Source organism: Lampetra fluviatilis, chromosome 48, assembly GCF_964198595.1.
Source record: "Lampetra fluviatilis chromosome 48, kcLamFluv1.1, whole genome shotgun sequence".
Lineage (NCBI taxonomy): Eukaryota > Metazoa > Chordata > Hyperoartia > Petromyzontiformes > Petromyzontidae > Lampetra > Lampetra fluviatilis.
In genome coordinates this window covers 8978791-8998790 of record NC_136322.1, presented here as the reverse complement: position 1 = coordinate 8998790, position 20000 = coordinate 8978791, and the positions used below count along the sequence as shown (strand labels likewise).

The window sequence follows — 20000 nt, the reverse complement described above, 5'->3', positions numbered from 1 at the left end:
CAGTACACACAGTACACACACAGTACACACACAGTACACACACAGTACACACAGTACACACACAGTACACACACAGTACACACAGTACACACACAGTACATACACACAGTACACACACAGTACACACACACACAGTACACACACACAGTACACACACAGTACACACACAGTACACACACACACAGTACACACAGTACACACACACAGTACACACACAGTACACACAGTACACACACACACAGTACACACACAGTACACACACAGTACACACAGTACACACACAGTACACACAGTACACACACACACAGTACACACACAGTACACACACAGTACACACACAGTACACACACAGTACATACACACAGTACACACACAGTACACACAGTACACACACACACAGTACACACACAGTACACACACAGTACACACAGTACACACACAGTACACACACACAGTACACACACAGTACACACACAGTACACACACACAGTACACACACACACAGTACACACACAGTACACACACAGTACACACACACACAGTACACACACACACAGTACACACACACACAGTACACACAGTACACACACAGTACACACACACAGTACACACACACTACACACACACACACACAGTACACACACAGTACACACACACAGTACACACACACGGTACACACACAGTACACACACACAGTACATACACACAGTACACACACAGTACACACTCTCCCATTGTCTCTCTCCCAGCGTGTCTCTCTCCCCGTGTCGCTCTCCCCGTGTCTCCCTGCGTATCTCTCCCCGTGTCTCCCTGCGTATCTCTCCCCATGTTTCTCTCCCCGCGTGTCTCTCTCCCCATGTCTCTCTCCCCGCGTGTCTCTCCCCATGTCTCTCCCCATGTCTCTCCCCGTGTCTCTCTCCCTGTGTCTCCCCGTGTCTCTCTCTGTGTCTCCCCGTGTCTCCCCGTGTCTCTCTCCCCGTGTCTCCCCGTGTCTCTCTCCCCGTGTCTCCCCGCGTGTCTCCCCACGTGTTTCCCCCCCCGTGTCTCTCTCCCCGCGTCTCTCCCCTTATCTCCCCACGTGTCTCTCCCCGCGTGTCTCTCTCCGTGTCTCTCTCCCCGCGTGTCTCTCCCCGTGTCTCTCCCCGTGTCACTCTCTCCCCACGTGTCTCCCTGTCTTCGTGTCTCTCTCCCCGCGTGTCTCCGTGTCTCTCTCCCCGTGTCTCCGCGTGTCTCTCTCCCCGCGTGTCTCCGTGTCTCTCTCCCCGTGTCTCCGCGTGTCTCTCTCCCCGCGTGTCTCCGTGTCTCTCTCCCTGCGTGTCTCCGTGTCTCTCTCCCCGTGTCTCTCTCCCCATGTGTCTCCGTGTCTCCGTGTCTCCGTGTCTCTCTCCCATCGTGTCTCTCTCCCCGCGTGTCTTCGTGTCTCTCTCCCTGCGTGTCTCCGTGTCTCTCTCCCCGTGTCTCTCTCCCCATGTGTCTCCGTGTCTCCGTGTCTCCGTGTCTCTCTCCCCGCGTGTCTCTCTCCCCGTGTGTCTTCGTGTCTCTCTCCCCGCGTGTCTTCGTGTCTCTCTCCCCGCATGTCTCCGTGTCTCTCTCCCCGTGTCTCTCTCCCCATGTGTCTCCGTGTCTCCGTGTCTCCGTGTCTCTCTCCCTGCGTGTCTCCGTGTCTCTCTCCCCGTGTCTCTCTCCCCATGTGTCTCCGTGTCTCCGTGTCTCCGTGTCTCTCTCCCCGCGTGTCTCTCTCCCCGTGTGTCTTCGTGTCTCTCTCCCCGCGTGTCTTCGTGTCTCTCTCCCCGCATGTCTCCGTGTCTCTCTCCCTGTGTCTCTCTCCCCGCGTGTCTCTCTCCCCACGTGTCTCCGTGTCTCCGTGTCTCTCTCCCCGCGTGTCTCTCTCCCCGCGTGTCTCTCTCCCCGCGTGTCTCTCTCCCCGCGTGTCTCTCTCCCCGCGTGTCTCTCTCCCCGCGTGTCTCTCTCCCCGCGTGTCTCTCTCCCCGCGTGTCTCTCTCCCCGCGTGTCTCTCTCCCCGCGTGTCTCTCTCCCCACGTGTCTCTCTCCCCGCGTGTCTCTCTCCGTGTCTCTCTCCCCGCGTGTCTCTCCCCGTGTCTCTCCCCGTGTCACTCTCTCCCCACGTGTCTCCCTGTCTTCGTGTCTCTCTCCCCGCGTGTCTCCGTGTCTCTCTCCCCGCGTGTCTCCGTGTCTCTCTCCCCGTGTCTCTCTCCCCATGTGTCTCCGTGTCTCCGTGTCTCCGTGTCTCTCTCCCCGCGTGTCTCTCTCCCCGCGTGTCTTCGTGTCTCTCTCCCCGTGTCTCCGCGTGTCTCTCTCCCCGCGTGTCTCCGTGTCTCTCTCCCCGCGTGTCTCCGTGTCTCTCTCCCCGTGTCTCTCTCCCCATGTGTCTCCGTGTCTCCGTGTCTCCGTGTCTCTCTCCCCGCGTGTCTCTCTCCCCGTGTGTCTTCGTGTCTCTCTCCCCGCGTGTCTCCGTGTCTCTCTCCCCGTGTCTCTCTCCCCATGTGTCTCCGTGTCTCCGTGTCTCCGTGTCTCTCTCCCCGCGTGTCTCTCTCCCCGTGTGTCTTCGTGTCTCTCTCCCCGCGTGTCTCCGTGTCTCTCTCCCCGCGTGTCTCCGTGTCTCTCTCCCCGTGTCTCTCTCCCCATGTGTCTCCGTGTCTCCGTGTCTCTCTCCCCGCGTGTCTCTCTCCCCGTGTGTCTTCGTGTCTCTCTCCCCGCGTGTCTCCGTGTCTCTCTCCCCGTGTCTCTCTCCCCATGTGTCTCCGTGTCTCCGTGTCTCCGTGTCTCTCTCCCCGCGTGTCTCTCTCCCCGTGTGTCTTCGTGTCTCTCTCCCCACGTGTCTCCGTGTCTTCGTGTCTCTCTCCCCGCGTGTCTCCGTGTCTCCGTGTCTCTCTCCCCGCGTGTCTCTCTCCCTGTGTGTCTTCGTGTCTCTCTCCCCGCGTGTCTTCGTGTCTCTCTCCCCACGTGTCTCCGTGTCTTCGTGTCTCTCTCCCCGCGTGTCTCCGTGTCTCTCTCCCCGCGTGTCTCTCTCCCCGCGTGTCTCTCTCCCCGCGTGTCTCTCTCCCCGCGTGTCTCTCTCCCCGCGTGTCTCTCTCCCCACGTGTCTCTCTCCCCGCGTGTCTCTCTCCCCGCGTGTCTCTCTCCCCGCGTGTCTCTCTCCCCGCGTGTCTCTCTCCCCGCGTGTCTCTCTCCCCACGTGTCTCTCTCCCCGCGTGTCTCTCTCCGTGTCTCTCTCCCCGCGTGTCTCTCCCCGTGTCTCTCCCCGTGTCACTCTCTCCCCGCGTGTCTCCGTGTCTCTCTCCCCGCGTGTCTCCGTGTCTCTCTCCCCGCGTGTCTCCGTGTCTCCGTGTCTCTCTCCCCGCGTGTCTCTCTCCCTGTGTGTCTTCGTGTCTCTCTCCCCGCGTGTCTTCGTGTCTCTCTCCCCACGTGTCTCCGTGTCTTCGTGTCTCTCTCCCCGCGTGTCTCCGTGTCTCTCTCCCCGCGTGTCTCTCTCCCCGCGTGTCTCTCTCCCCGCGTGTCTCTCTCCCCGCGTGTCTCTCTCCCCGCGTGTCTCTCTCCCCACGTGTCTCTCTCCCCGCGTGTCTCTCTCCCCGCGTGTCTCTCTCCCCGCGTGTCTCTCTCCCCGCGTGTCTCTCTCCCCGCGTGTCTCTCTCCCCACGTGTCTCTCTCCCCGCGTGTCTCTCTCCGTGTCTCTCTCCCCGCGTGTCTCTCCCCGTGTCTCTCCCCGTGTCACTCTCTCCCCGCGTGTCTCCGTGTCTCTCTCCCCGCGTGTCTCCGTGTCTCTCTCCCCGCGTGTCTCCGTGTCTCCGTGTCTCTCTCCCCGCGTGTCTCTCTCCCCGTGTGTCTTCGTGTCTCTCTCCCCGCGTGTCTCCGTGTCTCCGTGCCTCTCTCCCTGTGTCTCTCTCCCCACGTGTCTCCGTGTCTTCGTGTCTCTCTCCCCGCGTGTCTCCGTGTCTCCGTGTCTCTCTCCCCGCGTGTCTCTCTCCCTGTGTGTCTTCGTGTCTCTCTCCCCGCGTGTCTTCGTGTCTCTCTCCCCACGTGTCTCCGTGTCTTCGTGTCTCTCTCCCCGCGTGTCTCCGTGTCTCTCTCCCCGCGTGTCTCTCTCCCCGCGTGTCTCTCTCCCCGCGTGTCTCTCTCCCCGCGTGTCTCTCTCCCCGCGTGTCTCTCTCCCCGCGTGTCTCTCTCCCCGCGTGTCTCTCTCCCCGCGTGTCTCTCTCCCCGCGTGTCTCTCTCCCCGCGTGTCTCTCTCCCCGCGTGTCTCTCTCCCCGCGTGTCTCTCTCCCCACGTGTCTCTCTCCCCGCGTGTCTCTCTCCGTGTCTCTCTCCCCGCGTGTCTCTCCCCGTGTCACTCTCTCCCCGCGTGTCTCCGTGTCTCTCTCCCCGCGTGTCTCCGTGTCTCTCTCCCCGCGTGTCTCCGTGTCTCTCTCCCCGCGTGTCTCCGTGTCTCTCTCCCCGCGTGTCTCTCTCCCCGTGTGTCTTCGTGTCTCTCTCCCCGCGTGTCTCCGTGTCTCTCTCCCCGCGTGTCTCCGTGTCTCTCTCCCCGTGTCTCTCTCCCCATGTGTCTCCGTGTCTCCGTGTCTCCGTGTCTCTCTCCCCGCGTGTCTCTCTCCCCGTGTGTCTTCGTGTCTCTCTCCCCGCGTGTCTCCGTGTCTCTCTCCCCGTGTCTCTCTCCCCATGTGTCTCCGTGTCTCCGTGTCTCCGTGTCTCTCTCCCCGCGTGTCTCTCTCCCCGTGTGTCTTCGTGTCTCTCTCCCCGCGTGTCTCCGTGTCTCTCTCCCCGCGTGTCTCCGTGTCTCTCTCCCCGTGTCTCTCTCCCCATGTGTCTCCGTGTCTCCGTGTCTCCGTGTCTCTCTCCCCGCGTGTCTCTCTCCCCGTGTGTCTTCGTGTCTCTCTCCCCGCGTGTCTCCGTGTCTCCGTGTCTCTCTCCCCGCGTGTCTCCGTGTCTCTCTCCCCGCGTGTCTCCGTGTCTCTCTCCCCGTGTCTCTCTCCCCATGTGTCTCCGTGTCTCCGTGTCTCCGTGTCTCTCTCCCCGCGTGTCTCTCTCCCCGCGTGTCTTCGTGTCTCTCTCCCCGTGTCTCCGCGTGTCTCTCTCCCCGCGTGTCTCCGTGTCTCTCTCCCCGCGTGTCTCCGTGTCTCTCTCCCCGTGTCTCTCTCCCCATGTGTCTCCGTGTCTCCGTGTCTCCGTGTCTCTCTCCCCGCGTGTCTCTCTCCCCGTGTGTCTTCGTGTCTCTCTCCCCGCGTGTCTCCGTGTCTCTCTCCCCGTGTCTCTCTCCCCATGTGTCTCCGTGTCTCCGTGTCTCCGTGTCTCTCTCCCCGCGTGTCTCTCTCCCCGTGTGTCTTCGTGTCTCTCTCCCCGCGTGTCTCCGTGTCTCTCTCCCCGCGTGTCTCCGTGTCTCTCTCCCCGTGTCTCTCTCCCCATGTGTCTCCGTGTCTCCGTGTCTCTCTCCCCGCGTGTCTCTCTCCCCGTGTGTCTTCGTGTCTCTCTCCCCGCGTGTCTCCGTGTCTCTCTCCCCGTGTCTCTCTCCCCATGTGTCTCCGTGTCTCCGTGTCTCCGTGTCTCTCTCCCCGCGTGTCTCTCTCCCCGTGTGTCTTCGTGTCTCTCTCCCCACGTGTCTCCGTGTCTTCGTGTCTCTCTCCCCGCGTGTCTCCGTGTCTCCGTGTCTCTCTCCCCGCGTGTCTCTCTCCCTGTGTGTCTTCGTGTCTCTCTCCCCGCGTGTCTTCGTGTCTCTCTCCCCACGTGTCTCCGTGTCTTCGTGTCTCTCTCCCCGCGTGTCTCCGTGTCTCTCTCCCCGCGTGTCTCTCTCCCCGCGTGTCTCTCTCCCCGCGTGTCTCTCTCCCCGCGTGTCTCTCTCCCCGCGTGTCTCTCTCCCCACGTGTCTCTCTCCCCGCGTGTCTCTCTCCCCGCGTGTCTCTCTCCCCGCGTGTCTCTCTCCCCGCGTGTCTCTCTCCCCGCGTGTCTCTCTCCCCACGTGTCTCTCTCCCCGCGTGTCTCTCTCCGTGTCTCTCTCCCCGCGTGTCTCTCCCCGTGTCTCTCCCCGTGTCACTCTCTCCCCGCGTGTCTCCGTGTCTCTCTCCCCGCGTGTCTCCGTGTCTCTCTCCCCGCGTGTCTCCGTGTCTCCGTGTCTCTCTCCCCGCGTGTCTCTCTCCCTGTGTGTCTTCGTGTCTCTCTCCCCGCGTGTCTTCGTGTCTCTCTCCCCACGTGTCTCCGTGTCTTCGTGTCTCTCTCCCCGCGTGTCTCCGTGTCTCTCTCCCCGCGTGTCTCTCTCCCCGCGTGTCTCTCTCCCCGCGTGTCTCTCTCCCCGCGTGTCTCTCTCCCCACGTGTCTCTCTCCCCGCGTGTCTCTCTCCCCGCGTGTCTCTCTCCCCGCGTGTCTCTCTCCCCGCGTGTCTCTCTCCCCGCGTGTCTCTCTCCCCACGTGTCTCTCTCCCCGCGTGTCTCTCTCCGTGTCTCTCTCCCCGCGTGTCTCTCCCCGTGTCTCTCCCCGTGTCACTCTCTCCCCGCGTGTCTCCGTGTCTCTCTCCCCGCGTGTCTCCGTGTCTCTCTCCCCGCGTGTCTCCGTGTCTCCGTGTCTCTCTCCCCGCGTGTCTCTCTCCCCGTGTGTCTTCGTGTCTCTCTCCCCGCGTGTCTCCGTGTCTCCGTGCCTCTCTCCCTGTGTCTCTCTCCCCACGTGTCTCCGTGTCTTCGTGTCTCTCTCCCCGCGTGTCTCCGTGTCTCCGTGTCTCTCTCCCCGCGTGTCTCTCTCCCTGTGTGTCTTCGTGTCTCTCTCCCCGCGTGTCTTCGTGTCTCTCTCCCCACGTGTCTCCGTGTCTTCGTGTCTCTCTCCCCGCGTGTCTCCGTGTCTCTCTCCCCGCGTGTCTCTCTCCCCGCGTGTCTCTCTCCCCGCGTGTCTCTCTCCCCGCATGTCTCTCTCCCCGCGTGTCTCTCTCCCCGCGTGTCTCTCTCCCCGCGTGTCTCTCTCCCCGCGTGTCTCTCTCCCCGCGTGTCTCTCTCCCCGCGTGTCTCTCTCCCCGCGTGTCTCTCTCCCCACGTGTCTCTCTCCCCGCGTGTCTCCGTGTCTCTCTCCCCGCGTGTCTCCGTGTCTCTCTCCCCGCGTGTCTCCGTGTCTCTCTCCCCGCGTGTCTCTCTCCCCGTGTGTCTTCGTGTCTCTCTCCCCGCGTGTCTCCGTGTCTCTCTCCCCGCGTGTCTCCGTGTCTCTCTCCCCGTGTCTCTCTCCCCATGTGTCTCCGTGTCTCCGTGTCTCCGTGTCTCTCTCCCCGCGTGTCTCTCTCCCCGTGTGTCTTCGTGTCTCTCTCCCCGCGTGTCTCCGTGTCTCTCTCCCCGTGTCTCTCTCCCCATGTGTCTCCGTGTCTCCGTGTCTCCGTGTCTCTCTCCCCGCGTGTCTCTCTCCCCGTGTGTCTTCGTGTCTCTCTCCCCGCGTGTCTCCGTGTCTCTCTCCCCGCGTGTCTCCGTGTCTCTCTCCCCGTGTCTCTCTCCCCATGTGTCTCCGTGTCTCCGTGTCTCCGTGTCTCTCTCCCCGCGTGTCTCTCTCCCCGTGTGTCTTCGTGTCTCTCTCCCCGCGTGTCTCCGTGTCTCCGTGTCTCTCTCCCCGCGTGTCTCTCTCCCTGTGTGTCTTCGTGTCTCTCTCCCCGCGTGTCTTCGTGTCTCTCTCCCCACGTGTCTCCGTGTCTTCGTGTCTCTCTCCCCGCGTGTCTTCGTGTCTCTCTCCCCGCGTGTCTCCGTGTCTTCGTGTCTCTCTCCCCGCGTGTCTCCGTGTCTCTCTCCCCGCGTGTCTCTCTCCCCGCGTGTCTCTCTCCCCGCGTGTCTCTCTCCCCGCGTGTCTCTCTCCCCGCGTGTCTCTCTCCCCGCGTGTCTCTCTCCCCGCGTGTCTCTCTCCCCGCGTGTCTCTCTCCCCGCGTGTCTCTCTCCCCACGTGTCTCTCTCCCCGCGTGTCTCTCTCCGTGTCTCTCTCCCCGCGTGTCTCTCCCCGTGTCTCTCCCCGTGTCACTCTCTCCCCGCGTGTCTCCATGTCTCTCTCCCCGCGTGTCTCCGTGTCTCTCTCCCCGCGTGTCTCCGTGTCTCTCTCCCCGCGTGTCTCCGTGTCTCTCTCCCCGCGTGTCTCCGTGTCTCTCTCCCCGCGTGTCTCCGTGTCTCTCTCCCCGCGTGTCTCCGTGTCTCTCTCCCCGCGTGTCTTCGTGTCTCTCTCCCCGCGTGTCTCCGTGTCTCTCTCCCCGCGTGTCTTCGTGTCTCTCTCCCCGCGTGTCTCCGTGTCTCTCTCCCCGCGTGTCTCCGTGTCTCTCTCCCCGCGTGTCTCCGTGTCTCTCTCCCCGCGTGTCTCCGTGTCTCTCTCCCCGCGTGTCTCCGTGTCTCTCTCCCCGCGTGTCTCCGTGTCTCTCTCCCCGCGTGTCTCCGTGTCTCTCTCCCCGCGTGTCTCCGTGCCTCTCTCCCCGTGTCTCTCTCCCCGCGTGTCTCCATGTCTCCGTCTCTCCGTGTCTCTCCCCCCGTGTCTCTCCCCACGTGTCTCCCCGTGTCTCTCCCCGTGTCTCTCCCCACGTGTCTCCCCGTGTCTCTCCCCGTGTCTCCCCGCGTGTCTCCACGTGTCTCCCCGTGTCTCTCCCCCCGTGTCTCTCCCCACGTGTCTCCCCGTGTCTCTCCCCGTGTCTCCCCGCGTGTCTCCGTGTCTCCCCGCGTACATGCGACGTCGTGGTACCCGCTCTCCAGGGCGTGGAAGAATCTCGTGAACTCCGCCACGGGGATCTTGAAGATCTCAAAGAGGCCGGTGTCTTCAAACAGCTGGAACGCCATCTAGTAGCAGTAGCAGCAGCAGTAGCAGCATCAGTAGCAGTATCAACAGTAGTATCAACAGTAGTATCAGCAGCAGTAGTAGTAGCAGCAGTATCAACAGTAGTATCAACAGTAGTATCAACAGTAGTATCAACAGTAGTATCAACAGTAGTAGCAGCATCAGTAGCAGTAGCAGCAGTATCAACAGTAGTATCAACAGTAGTATCAGCAGCATCAACAACAGTAGTATCAGCAGCAATAGCAACAGTAATATCAGCAGCAGCAGTAGCATCAGCAACAGTAGTATCAGTAGTATCAGCAGCAGTAGTAGTAGCATCAGCAGGAGTAGCAACAGTAGCATCAGCAGCAGTAGCAACAGTAGCATCAGCAGCAGTAGTGTCACCAAGAGTAGCATCAGCAGCAGTAGTAGTAGCAGCAGTAGCATCAGCAGCAATAGCATCAGCAGCATCAACAACAGTAGTATCAGCAGCAGCAGTAGCATCAGCAACAGTAGTATCAGCAGCATTAGTAGTAGCAGCATCAGCAGCAGCAGTAGCATCAGCAGAAGTAGCATCAGTAGTATCATCATCAGCAGTAGCATCAGCAACAGTAGTATCAGTAGTATCAGCAGCAGTAGTAGTAGCATCAGCAGGAGTAGCAACAGTAGCATCAGCAGCAGTAGCAACAGTAGTATCAGCAGCAGTAGCAACAGTAGCATCAGCAGCAGTAGCAACAGTAGCATCAGCAGCAGTAGTGTTACCAAGAGTAGCATCAGCAGCAGTAGCAACAGTAGCATCAGCAGCAGTAGCAACAGTAGCATCAGCAGCAGTAGTGTCACCAAGAGTAGCATCAGCAGCAGTAGCAACAGTAGCATCAGCAGCAGTAGTGTTACCAAGAGTAGCATCAGCAGCAGTAGCAACAGTAGCATCAGCAGCAGTAGTGTTACCAAGAGTAGCATCAGCAGCAGTAGCAACAGTAGCATCAGCAGCAGTAGCAACAGTAGCATCAGCAGCAGTAGTGTCACCAAGAGTAGCATCAGCAGCAGTAGCAACAGTAGCATCAGCAGCAGTAGTGTTACCAAGAGTAGCATCAGCAGCAGTAGCAACAGTAGCATCAGCAGCAGTAGCAACAGTAGCATCAGCAGCAGTAGTGTCACCAAGAGTAGCATCAGCAGCAGTAGCAACAGTAGCATCAGCAGCAGTAGTGTCACCAAGAGTAGCATCAGCAGCAGTAGCAACAGTAGCATCAGCAGCAGTAGCAACAGTAGTATCAGCAGCAGTAGTGTCACCAAGAGTAGCATCAGCAGCAGTAGCATCAGTAGCATCAGCAGCAGTAGCAACAGTAGCATCAGCAGCAGTAGTGTCACCAAGAGTAGCATCAGCAGCAGTAGCATCAGTAGCATCAGCAGCAGTAGCAACAGTAGCATCAGCAGCAGTAGTGTCACCAAGAGTAGCATCAGCAGCAGTAGCAACAGTAGCATCAGCAGCAGTAGCAACAGTAGCATCAGCAGCAGTAGTGTCACCAAGAGTAGCATCAGCAGCAGTAGCAACAGTAGCATCAGCAGCAGTAGCAACAGTAGCATCAGCAGCAGTAGTGTTACCAAGAGTAGCATCAGCAGCAGTAGCAACAGTAGCATCAGCAGCAGTAGTGTCACCAAGAGTAGCATCAGCAGCAGTAGCAACAGTAGCATCAGCAGCAGTAGTGTCACCAAGAGTAGCATCAGCAGCAGTAGCAACAGTAGCATCAGCAGCAGTAGCAACAGTAGCATCAGCAGCAGTAGTGTCACCAAGAGTAGCATCAGCAGCAGTAGCAACAGTAGCATCAGCAGCAGTAGTGTCACCAAGAGTAGCATCAGCAGCAGTAGCAACAGTAGCATCAGCAGCAGTAGTGTCACCAAGAGTAGCATCAGCAGCAGTAGCACAGAGCAATAATGGCATCAGCAACAGCAATTAGTAGCAGCAGCAGTAGCACAAGCAGCAACAACAGCAGCATCAGCAGCAGTAGCAGCAGTAGTTGTATCAGCAATAGTAGCAGCAGCAGTAGCATCAGCAGCAACAACAGCAGCATCAGCAGCAGTAGCAGCAGTAGTTGTATCAGCAATTAGTAGCAGCAGCAGTAGCACAAGCAGCAACAACAGCAGCATCAGCAGCAGTAGTAGTTGTATCAGCAATAGTAGCAGCAGCAGTAGCATCAGCAGCAACAGCAGTTGTCTCAGCAATAGTAGCAGCAGCAGTAGCAATAGTAGCAGCAATAGTAGCAGCAGTAGCATCAGCAGCGGTAGCATCAGCAGTAGTAGGCGTATTACAAAGAAAAGCATAATGAACCTTCTTTGGAGGTTCAAGATGGCCATGTCGGATTCAAGATGGCCGTGTCGTGTTCAAGATGGCCGTGTGGGGTTCAAGATGGACGTGTGGGGTTCAAGATGGCCGTGTGGTGTTCAAGATGGCCGTGTGGGGTTCAAGATGGCCGTGTGGAGTTCAAGATGGCCGTGTGGAGTTCAAGATGGCCGTGTGGAGTTCAAGATGGCCGTGTGGAGTTCAAGATGGCCGTGTGGTGTTCAAGATGGCCGTGTGGGGTTCAAGATGGCCGTGTGGTGTTCAAGATGGCCGTGTGGAGTTCAAGATGGCCGTGTCGTGTTCAAGATGGCCGTGTGGGGTTCAAGATGGCCGTGTGGTGTTCAAGATGGCCGTGTGGGGTTCAAGATGGCCGTGTGGAGTTCAAGATGGCCGTGTGGAGTTCAAGATGGCCGTGTCGTGTTCAAGATGGCCGTGTGGGGTTCAAGATGGCCGTGTGGTGTTCAAGATGGCCGTGTGGGGTTCAAGATGGCCGTGTGGAGTTCAAGATGGCCGTGTGGGGTTCAAGATGACCGTGTAGAGTTCAAGATGGCCGTGTGGAGTTCAAGATGGCCGTGTCGTGTTCAAGATGGCCGTGTGGGGTTCAAGATGGCCGTGTCGTGTTCAAGATGGCCGTGTGGGGTTCAAGATGGACGTGTGGGGTTCAAGATGGCCGTGTGGGGTTCAAGATGGCCGTGTGGGGTTCAAGATGGACGTGTGGAGTTCAAGATGGACGTGTGGGGTTCAAGATGGCCGTGTGGAGTTCAAGATGGCCGTGTGGGGTTCAAGATGGACGTGTGGAGTTCAAGATGGCCGTGTCGTGTTCAAGATGGCCGTGTTGTGTTCATGATGGCCGTGTCAGGTTCAAGATGGCCGTGTCGGTTTCAAGATGGCCGTGTCAGGTTCACGATGGCCGTGTCAGGTTCATGATGGCCGTGTCAGGTTCAAGATGGCCGTGTCGGTTTCAAGATGGCTGTGTCAGGTTCACGATGGCCGTGTCAGGTTCATGATGGCCGTGTCAGGTTCAAGATGGCCGTGTCGGTTTCAAGATGGCCGTCTCACCCGGCTGAGCACGGAGCCGCAGGTTCCCCCAGTGAGCTCCACGAGGTCAAAGATGGGGAAGTTCCAGTCGCTCAGATGCTCCATCAGGGAGCCCACGGCCTCCTCGTCGAGCTCCGTCACAGGGCCCTTGGTCTCACCATGGAGCTCCATCATCTGGTCATTGCTTTCCTCATGGAGCTCTTCCACAAGCCCCTTGTTCTCACCATGCATCTCTGTCACAAGACTCTTGGTCTCACTGTGGAGTTCGGTTGAAGAGTCCTTGGCCTCAGCATGGTGCAGCAGTGTCACAGGACTCGTGGTCCCCTCGTAGAGCTCCGTTGCAGGGCCCATGGTCTTGTCGCGGAGCTCCGTCACGGGGACGCTGCTCTCTCCAGCCGACGGCAACCTTTGGACTACGACCTTTGACCAAGGCTCAGAGTCGCTCTCTGATCACAGAGGAGAACAGAACAACGAGCTGAGTTCACGATGGCCGTGTCGGGTTCACAATAGGTGAGTTCATAATGGTTGTGTTGGGTCCAGAATTGGTGAGTTCACAATGGTCATGTTGGGTCTACAATTGCCTGGCCCATAATGGCCGTGTCGGGTCACAATTGCTGGGTCTACAATGACCGTGTTGGGTCCATAATGGTCGTGTTGGGTCTACAATTGCCTGGTCCATAATGACCGTGTCCTTTTCACAAATGCTGGGTTAACAATGGCCGTGTCGGATTCACAAATGCTGGGTCTACAATGGCCGTGTCGGATTCACAAATGCTGGGTCTACAATGGCCGTGTCAGATTCACAAATGCTGGGTCTACAATGGCCGTGTCGGATTCACAAATGCTGGGTCTACAATGGCCGTGTCGGATTCACAAATGCTGGGTCTACAATGGCCGTGTCGGATTCACAAATGCTGGGTCCATAATGGCCGTGTCAGATTCACAAATGCTGGGTCTACAATGGCCGTGTCGGATTCACAAATGCTGGGTCTACAATGGCCGTGTCAGATTCACAAATGCTGGGTCTACAATGGCCGTGTCGGATTCACAAATGCTGGGTCTACAACGGCCGTGTCTGGTTCAAAAATGCTGGGTCCATAATGGCTGTGTCGGGTTGACAATTGCTGGGTCTACGATGGCCGTGTCGGGTCCATAATTGGTGAGTTCACGATGGCCGTGTCGGGTTCACAATTGGTGAGTTCACGATGGCCGTGTTGGGTCTACAATTGCCTGGTCCATAATGGTCGTGTAGGGTCCATAATTGATGAGTTCATAATGGCCGTGTCGGGTTCACAATTGGTGAGTTCATGATGGCCGTGTCGGGTCCATAATTGGTGAGTTCATGATGGCCGTGTCGGGTTCAGGAACGGTGAGTTCACGATGGCCGTGTCGGGTCCATAATTGGTGAGTTCACGATGGCCGTGTCGGGTTCACAATTGGTGAGTTCACGATGGCCGTGTCGGGTCCATAATTGGTGAGTTCACGATGGCCGTGTCGGGTTCACAATTGGTGAGTTCACGATGGCCGTGTCGGGTTCACGAACGGTGAGTTCACAATGGCCGTGTCGGGTCCATAATTGGTGAGTTCACGATGGCCGTGTCGGGTCCATAATTGGTGAGTTCACGATGGCCGTGTCGGGTCCATAATTGGTGAGTTCATGATGGCCGTGTCGGGTTCAGGAACGGTGAGTTCATGATGGCCGTGTCGGGTCCATAATTGGTGAGTTCACGATGGCCGTGTCGGGTTCACAATTGGTGAGTTCACGATGGCCGTGTCGGGTCCATAATTGGTGAGTTCACGATGGCCGTGTCGGGTTCACGAACGGTGAGTTCACAATGGCCGTGTCGGGTCCATAATTGGTGAGTTCACGATGGCCGTGTCGGGTCCATAATTGGTGAGTTCACGATGGCCGTGTCGGGTTCAGGAACGGTGAGTTCATGATGGCCGTGTCGGGTTCAGGAACGGTGAGTTCATGATGGCCGTGTCGGGTCCATAATTGGTGAGTTCACGATGGCCGTGTCGGGTTCACAATTGGTGAGTTCATGATGGCCGTGTCGGGTCCATAATTGGTGAGTTCATGATGGCCGTGTCGGGTTCAGGAACGGTGAGTTCATGATGGCCGTGTCGGGTCCATAATTGGTGAGTTCACGATGGCCGTGTCGGGTTCACAATTGGTGAGTTCACGATGGCCGTGTCGGGTTCACAATTGGTGAGTTCACAATGGCCGTGTCGGGTCCATAATTGGTGAGTTCACGATGGCCGTGTCGGGTCCATAATTGGTGAGTTCACGATGGCCGTGTCGGGTTCACGAACGGTGAGTTCACAATGGCCGTGTCGGGTCTACAATTGCCTGGTCCATAATGGTCGTGTCGGGTCACAATTGCTGGGTCTACAATGACCGTGTTGGGTCCATAATGGTCGTGTTGGGTCTACAATTGCCTGGTCCATAATGACCGTGTCCTTTTCACAAATGCTGGGTTAACAATGGTTATGTCAGATTCACAAATGCTGGGTCTACAATGACCGTGTCGGGTTCACAAATGCTGGGTCTACAATGGCCGTGTCAGGTTCACAATGGCCGTGCCAGAGGCTCTCAGAAGGCACTGCTGAGATCCTGGCCATTATGAACGCGAGGCGGCCATTGGGAGCCCGCAGGTCCGATGAGAAAGAGAGAGACCATTACCTTGAAAAGCAGTGTGAGATCCAGCGGACACAGCCGCGGAGGAAATGGAGCAACGATTGGTGATTCCACAGCTGAGAAAGAGCCGAAGGAAAGAGATACACAGTGACATATACACCACTCACCCCGCCTCTACCCTTACCACTCACCCCGCATCTACCCCTACCACTCACCCCGCCTCCACCCCTACCACTCACACCGCCTCCACCCCTACCACTCACACCGCCTCTACCCCTACCACTCACCCCGCCTCTACCCCTACCACTCACACCGCCTCCACCCCTACCACTCACCCTGCCTCTACCGCTCACCCCGCCTCTACCACTCACTCACCCCGCCTCTACCCCTACCACTCACCCCGCCTCTACCCCTACCACTCACCCCGCCTCTACCCCTACCACTCACACCGCCTCTACCCCTACCACTCACCCCGCCTCTACCCCTACCACTCACCCTGCCTCTACCCTTACCACTCACCCTGCCTCTACCCCTACCACTCACCCTGCCTCTTCCCCTACCACTCACTCACCCCGCCTCTACCCCTACCACTCACACCGCCTCTACCCCTACCACTCACCCTGCCTCTACCCCTACCACTCACCCCGCCTCTACCCCTACCACTCACACCGCCTCTACCCCTACCACTCACCCCGCCTCTACCCCTACCACTCACCCTGCCTCTACCCTTACCACTCACCCTGCCTGTACCCCTACCACTCACCCTGCCTCTACCCCTACCACTCACCCTGCCTCTACCCCTACCACTCACACCGCCTCTACCCCTACCACTCACCCTGCCTCTACCCCTACCACTCACACCGCCTCTACCCCTACCACTCACCCTGTCACTACCCTTACCACTCACCCCGCCTCTACCCCTACCACTCACACCGCCTCTACCCCTACCACTCACCCTGCCTCTACCCTTACCACTCACACTGCCTCTACCCCTACCACTCACACCGCCTCTACCCCTACCACTCACCCCGCCTCTACCCCTACCACTCACCCTGCCTCTACCCCTACCACTCACCCCGCCTCTACCCCTACCACTCACCCTGCCTCTACCCCTACCACTCACTCACCCCGCCTCTACCCCTACCACTCAACCTGACTCCACCTCTACCACTCACTCACCCCGCCCCTACCCCTACCACTCACCCCGCCTCTACCCCTACCACTCACCCCGCCTCTACCCCTACCACTCACACTGCCTCTACCCCTACCACTTACCCCGCCTCTACCCCTACCACTCACCCCGCCTCTACCCCTACCACTCACCCCGCCTCTACCCCTACCAATCACCCTGCCTCTACCCCTACCACTCACCCTGCCTCTACCCCTACCACTCACCCCGCCTCTACCCCTACCACTCACCCCGCCTCTACCCCTACCACTCACACTGCCTCTACCCCTACCACTTACCCCGCCTCTACCCCTACCACTCACCCCGCCTCTACCCCTACCACTCACCCCGCCTCTACCCCTACCACTCACCCCGCCTCTACCCCTACCACTCACCCTGCCTCTACCCCTACCACTCACCCCGCCTCTACCCCTACCAATCACCCTGCCTCTACCCCTACCACTCACCCGGCCTCTACCCCTACCACTCACCCCGCCTCTACCCCTACCACTGCCTCTACCCCTACCACTCACCCTGCCTCTACCCCTACCACTCACCCCGCCTCTACCCCTACCAATCACCCTGCCTCTACCCCTACCACTCACTCACCCTGCCTCTACCCCTACCACTCACCCCGCCTCTACCCCTACCACTCACCCTGCCTCTACCCCTACCACTCACCCCGCCTCTACCCCTACCACTCACACCGCCTCTACCCCTACCACTCACCCCGCCTCTACCCCTACCACTCACCCCGCCTCTACCCCTACCACTCACACCGCCTCTACCCCTACCACTCACCCTGCCTCTACCCCTACCACTCACCCCGCCTCTACCCCTACCACTCACCCTGCCTCTACCCCTACCACTCACCCCGCCTCTACCCCTACCACTCACCCTGCCTCTACCCCTACCACTCACCCCGCCTCTACCCCTACCACTCACACCGCCTCTACCCCTACCACTCACCCCGCCTCTACCCCTACCACTCACCCTGCCTCTACCCCTACCACTCACCCCGCCTCTACCCCTACCGCTCACCCCGCCTCTACCCCTACCACTCACCCCGCCTCTACCCCTACCACTCACCTGATACACACGTATTCGATTTTATTTTCCTCTGCCCCCCGTGTCTCACAGTGGGTGGCGGGGAGAGACACGGGGGGGGAGGAGGGGTGAGACACGGGGGGTGAGGGGGGGTGAGACACGAGGGTGGAGGGGGGGTGAGACACGGGAGATTCCTCCGTGAGAAGGGATTCATCTGCACACAGACACAGGGGCAAGTGCTGTTAGTAGCGGGTAGCAGCAGCACCTATGAAGGAGACAAAGACAAAGATTCTAGATTTGAAGCTTTCGTGACTGCAAGGATTCATATTCTCAGGTTTTTTCGGTAAAGTCACCGTGTAGGTAAAACATTAAAATTAATAAAAGTAAAACAAAATAAAAAATCACGACGTTTCGGAGGCAACACAAGCCTCCGTCTTCAGGTGGAACCGTCACAGCCACGACAGCTGTATCAAGTAAATGAGAGATTGCAGGAGCTACCACTGCGTTTATATAATGGTTGGAGAGGGGAAGGGCCAAGTACGGCACACACACACACACACACTGACTCACACGCACACACGCGGGGACACACACACGCGGGGACACACACACACACACACACTGACTCACACACACACACACTGACTCACACACTGACTCACACACACACACACACTGACACACACACACACTCACACACACGCACACACGCACATACTGACTCACACGCACACACGCGGGGACACACACACACACACACGCGGGGACACACACACACACACTGACTCACACACACACACACACTGACTCACACACTGACTCACACACACACACACACACTGACACACACACACACTCACACACACGCACACACGCGGGGACACACACACACGCGGGGACACACTCACACACACTGACTCACACACACACACTGACTCACACACACACACACACACACTGACTCACACACACACACTGACTCACACACACACACTGACACACACGCACACACTGACTCACACACACACACACTGACTCACACACACACACTGACACACACACTCACACACACACACTGACACACTGACACACACTCACACACACTCACACTGACACTGGCTCACACACACACACACACTGACTCACACACACACACTGACACACACTGACTCACACACACACTCACACACACACACTCACACTGACACACACTCACACTCATTCACACACACTGACTCACACACACACACACACTGACACACACTCACACTGACTCACACAGACACACACACACTGACACACACACACACACTGACACACACACACACACGTGGACTCACCAGGGAGCGAAGAGCGGGTGGTTGAGGAGCGGCGTCTGCCGGGTGGTGACGACTCCGGCTGCGGTTTGCCGGAAGGTCCGGTGCGACTCATGGAAGTGCTGGGGGAGACGCACACAGACACACACACACAGACACACACACACACACAGACACACACACACAGACACACACACACAGACACACACACAGACACACACACACACACAGACACACACACACAGACACACACACAGACACGCACACACAGACACACACACAGACACGCACACAGACACACACACACAGACACACACACACAGACACACACACACACACACAGACACACACACACACACAGACACACACACACACACACAGACACACACACACACACAGACACACACACACAGAACACACACACACAGACACACACACAGACACACACACAGACACACACACACAGACACACACAGTGTTTGTTGTGTGTGTTGTGTGTGTGTGTCTGTGTGTGTGTCTACGTGTGTGTCTGTGTGTGCCTGTGTGTCTGTGTGTTACCGCAGCCGGCTGTGTCTGAGCGGGGCAGTCTCCATGAGCGGCAGACCCGTGGCGGCCGTGGTGGTCGACCACGTGGTGGAGCGACGCAGGGTGGACAACAGGGCACTCCGACTCCTCTGTCCACACACACAGACACACAGACACAGAGACACAGAGAGACAGAGACACAGACAGACACAGAGACACAGTGAGACACAGTGAGACACAGAGAGACACAGAGACATGCACAGAGACATAGACACACAGACACAGTGAGACACAGTGAGACACAGTGAGACACAGAGACATGCACAGAGACACAGACACACAGACACACAGAGACACAGAGACATGCACAGAGACACACAGACATGGACACACAGACACACAGAGACACGGAGACATAGACACAGAGACACAGACACAGTGATACAGTGAGACACAGTGAGACACAGAGACACAGAGACATGCACAGAGAGACACACACACAGACACAGAGATATAGAGACACACAGAGACAGAGACACATGCACAGAGACACAGAGACACACCCACACACCCACCCACACACCCACACACACACACACCCACTCCCCCCCACACACCCACACACCCAGACCCATACAAACACACACCCACCCACTCCCATACACCCACACCACCCACACCCATACACACACACACCCACACACCCATACACACACACACCCACCCACTCCCATACACCCACACATCCACACCCATACACACACCCACACACCCACACCCATACACCCACACACCCACACCCATACACCCACACACCCACACCCATACACACACACACCCATACACACACACACCCATACACACACACCCACTCCCACCCACACACACACACCCACTCCCACCCACACACACACACCCACTCCCACCCACACACCCATACACCCACACACCCATACACACCCACACCCACTCCCACACACACACACACACCCACTCCCACACCCACTCCCACAGACCCACACACACCCACCCACACCACTCACACCCACCACCCACTGACCCACCCACTCACCACACCCACCACACACACACCCACCCATCCACTCCCCCCACCCACCACACCCCCCCCACTCACTCACCCACACACACCCACACACCCACCACCCACTCCCA

At 58.3% G+C, this 20000-nt stretch overlaps 1 protein-coding gene across 1 annotated transcript in view; it reads right to left on the bottom strand.

The window, feature by feature from the left end:
- Positions 1-18971, bottom strand: part of LOC144947979 (uncharacterized) — a 28368-nt gene extending 9397 nt beyond the window's left edge. Inside the window, exons 1-6 of the mRNA XM_078877409.1 lie at positions 18861-18971; positions 18327-18424; positions 17029-17200; positions 14817-14887; positions 12155-12579; positions 8669-8780 (exon numbers count right to left, since the gene is read on the bottom strand). Of these exons, the coding sequence (XP_078733535.1) occupies positions 8669-8780; positions 12155-12579; positions 14817-14887; positions 17029-17200; positions 18327-18424; positions 18861-18895 (913 nt within the window). The 5' untranslated portion in view covers positions 18896-18971. The remainder of the gene's footprint in view (positions 1-8668; positions 8781-12154; positions 12580-14816; positions 14888-17028; positions 17201-18326; positions 18425-18860) is intronic.
- Between the last annotated feature and the right edge of the window lie 1029 nt (positions 18972-20000).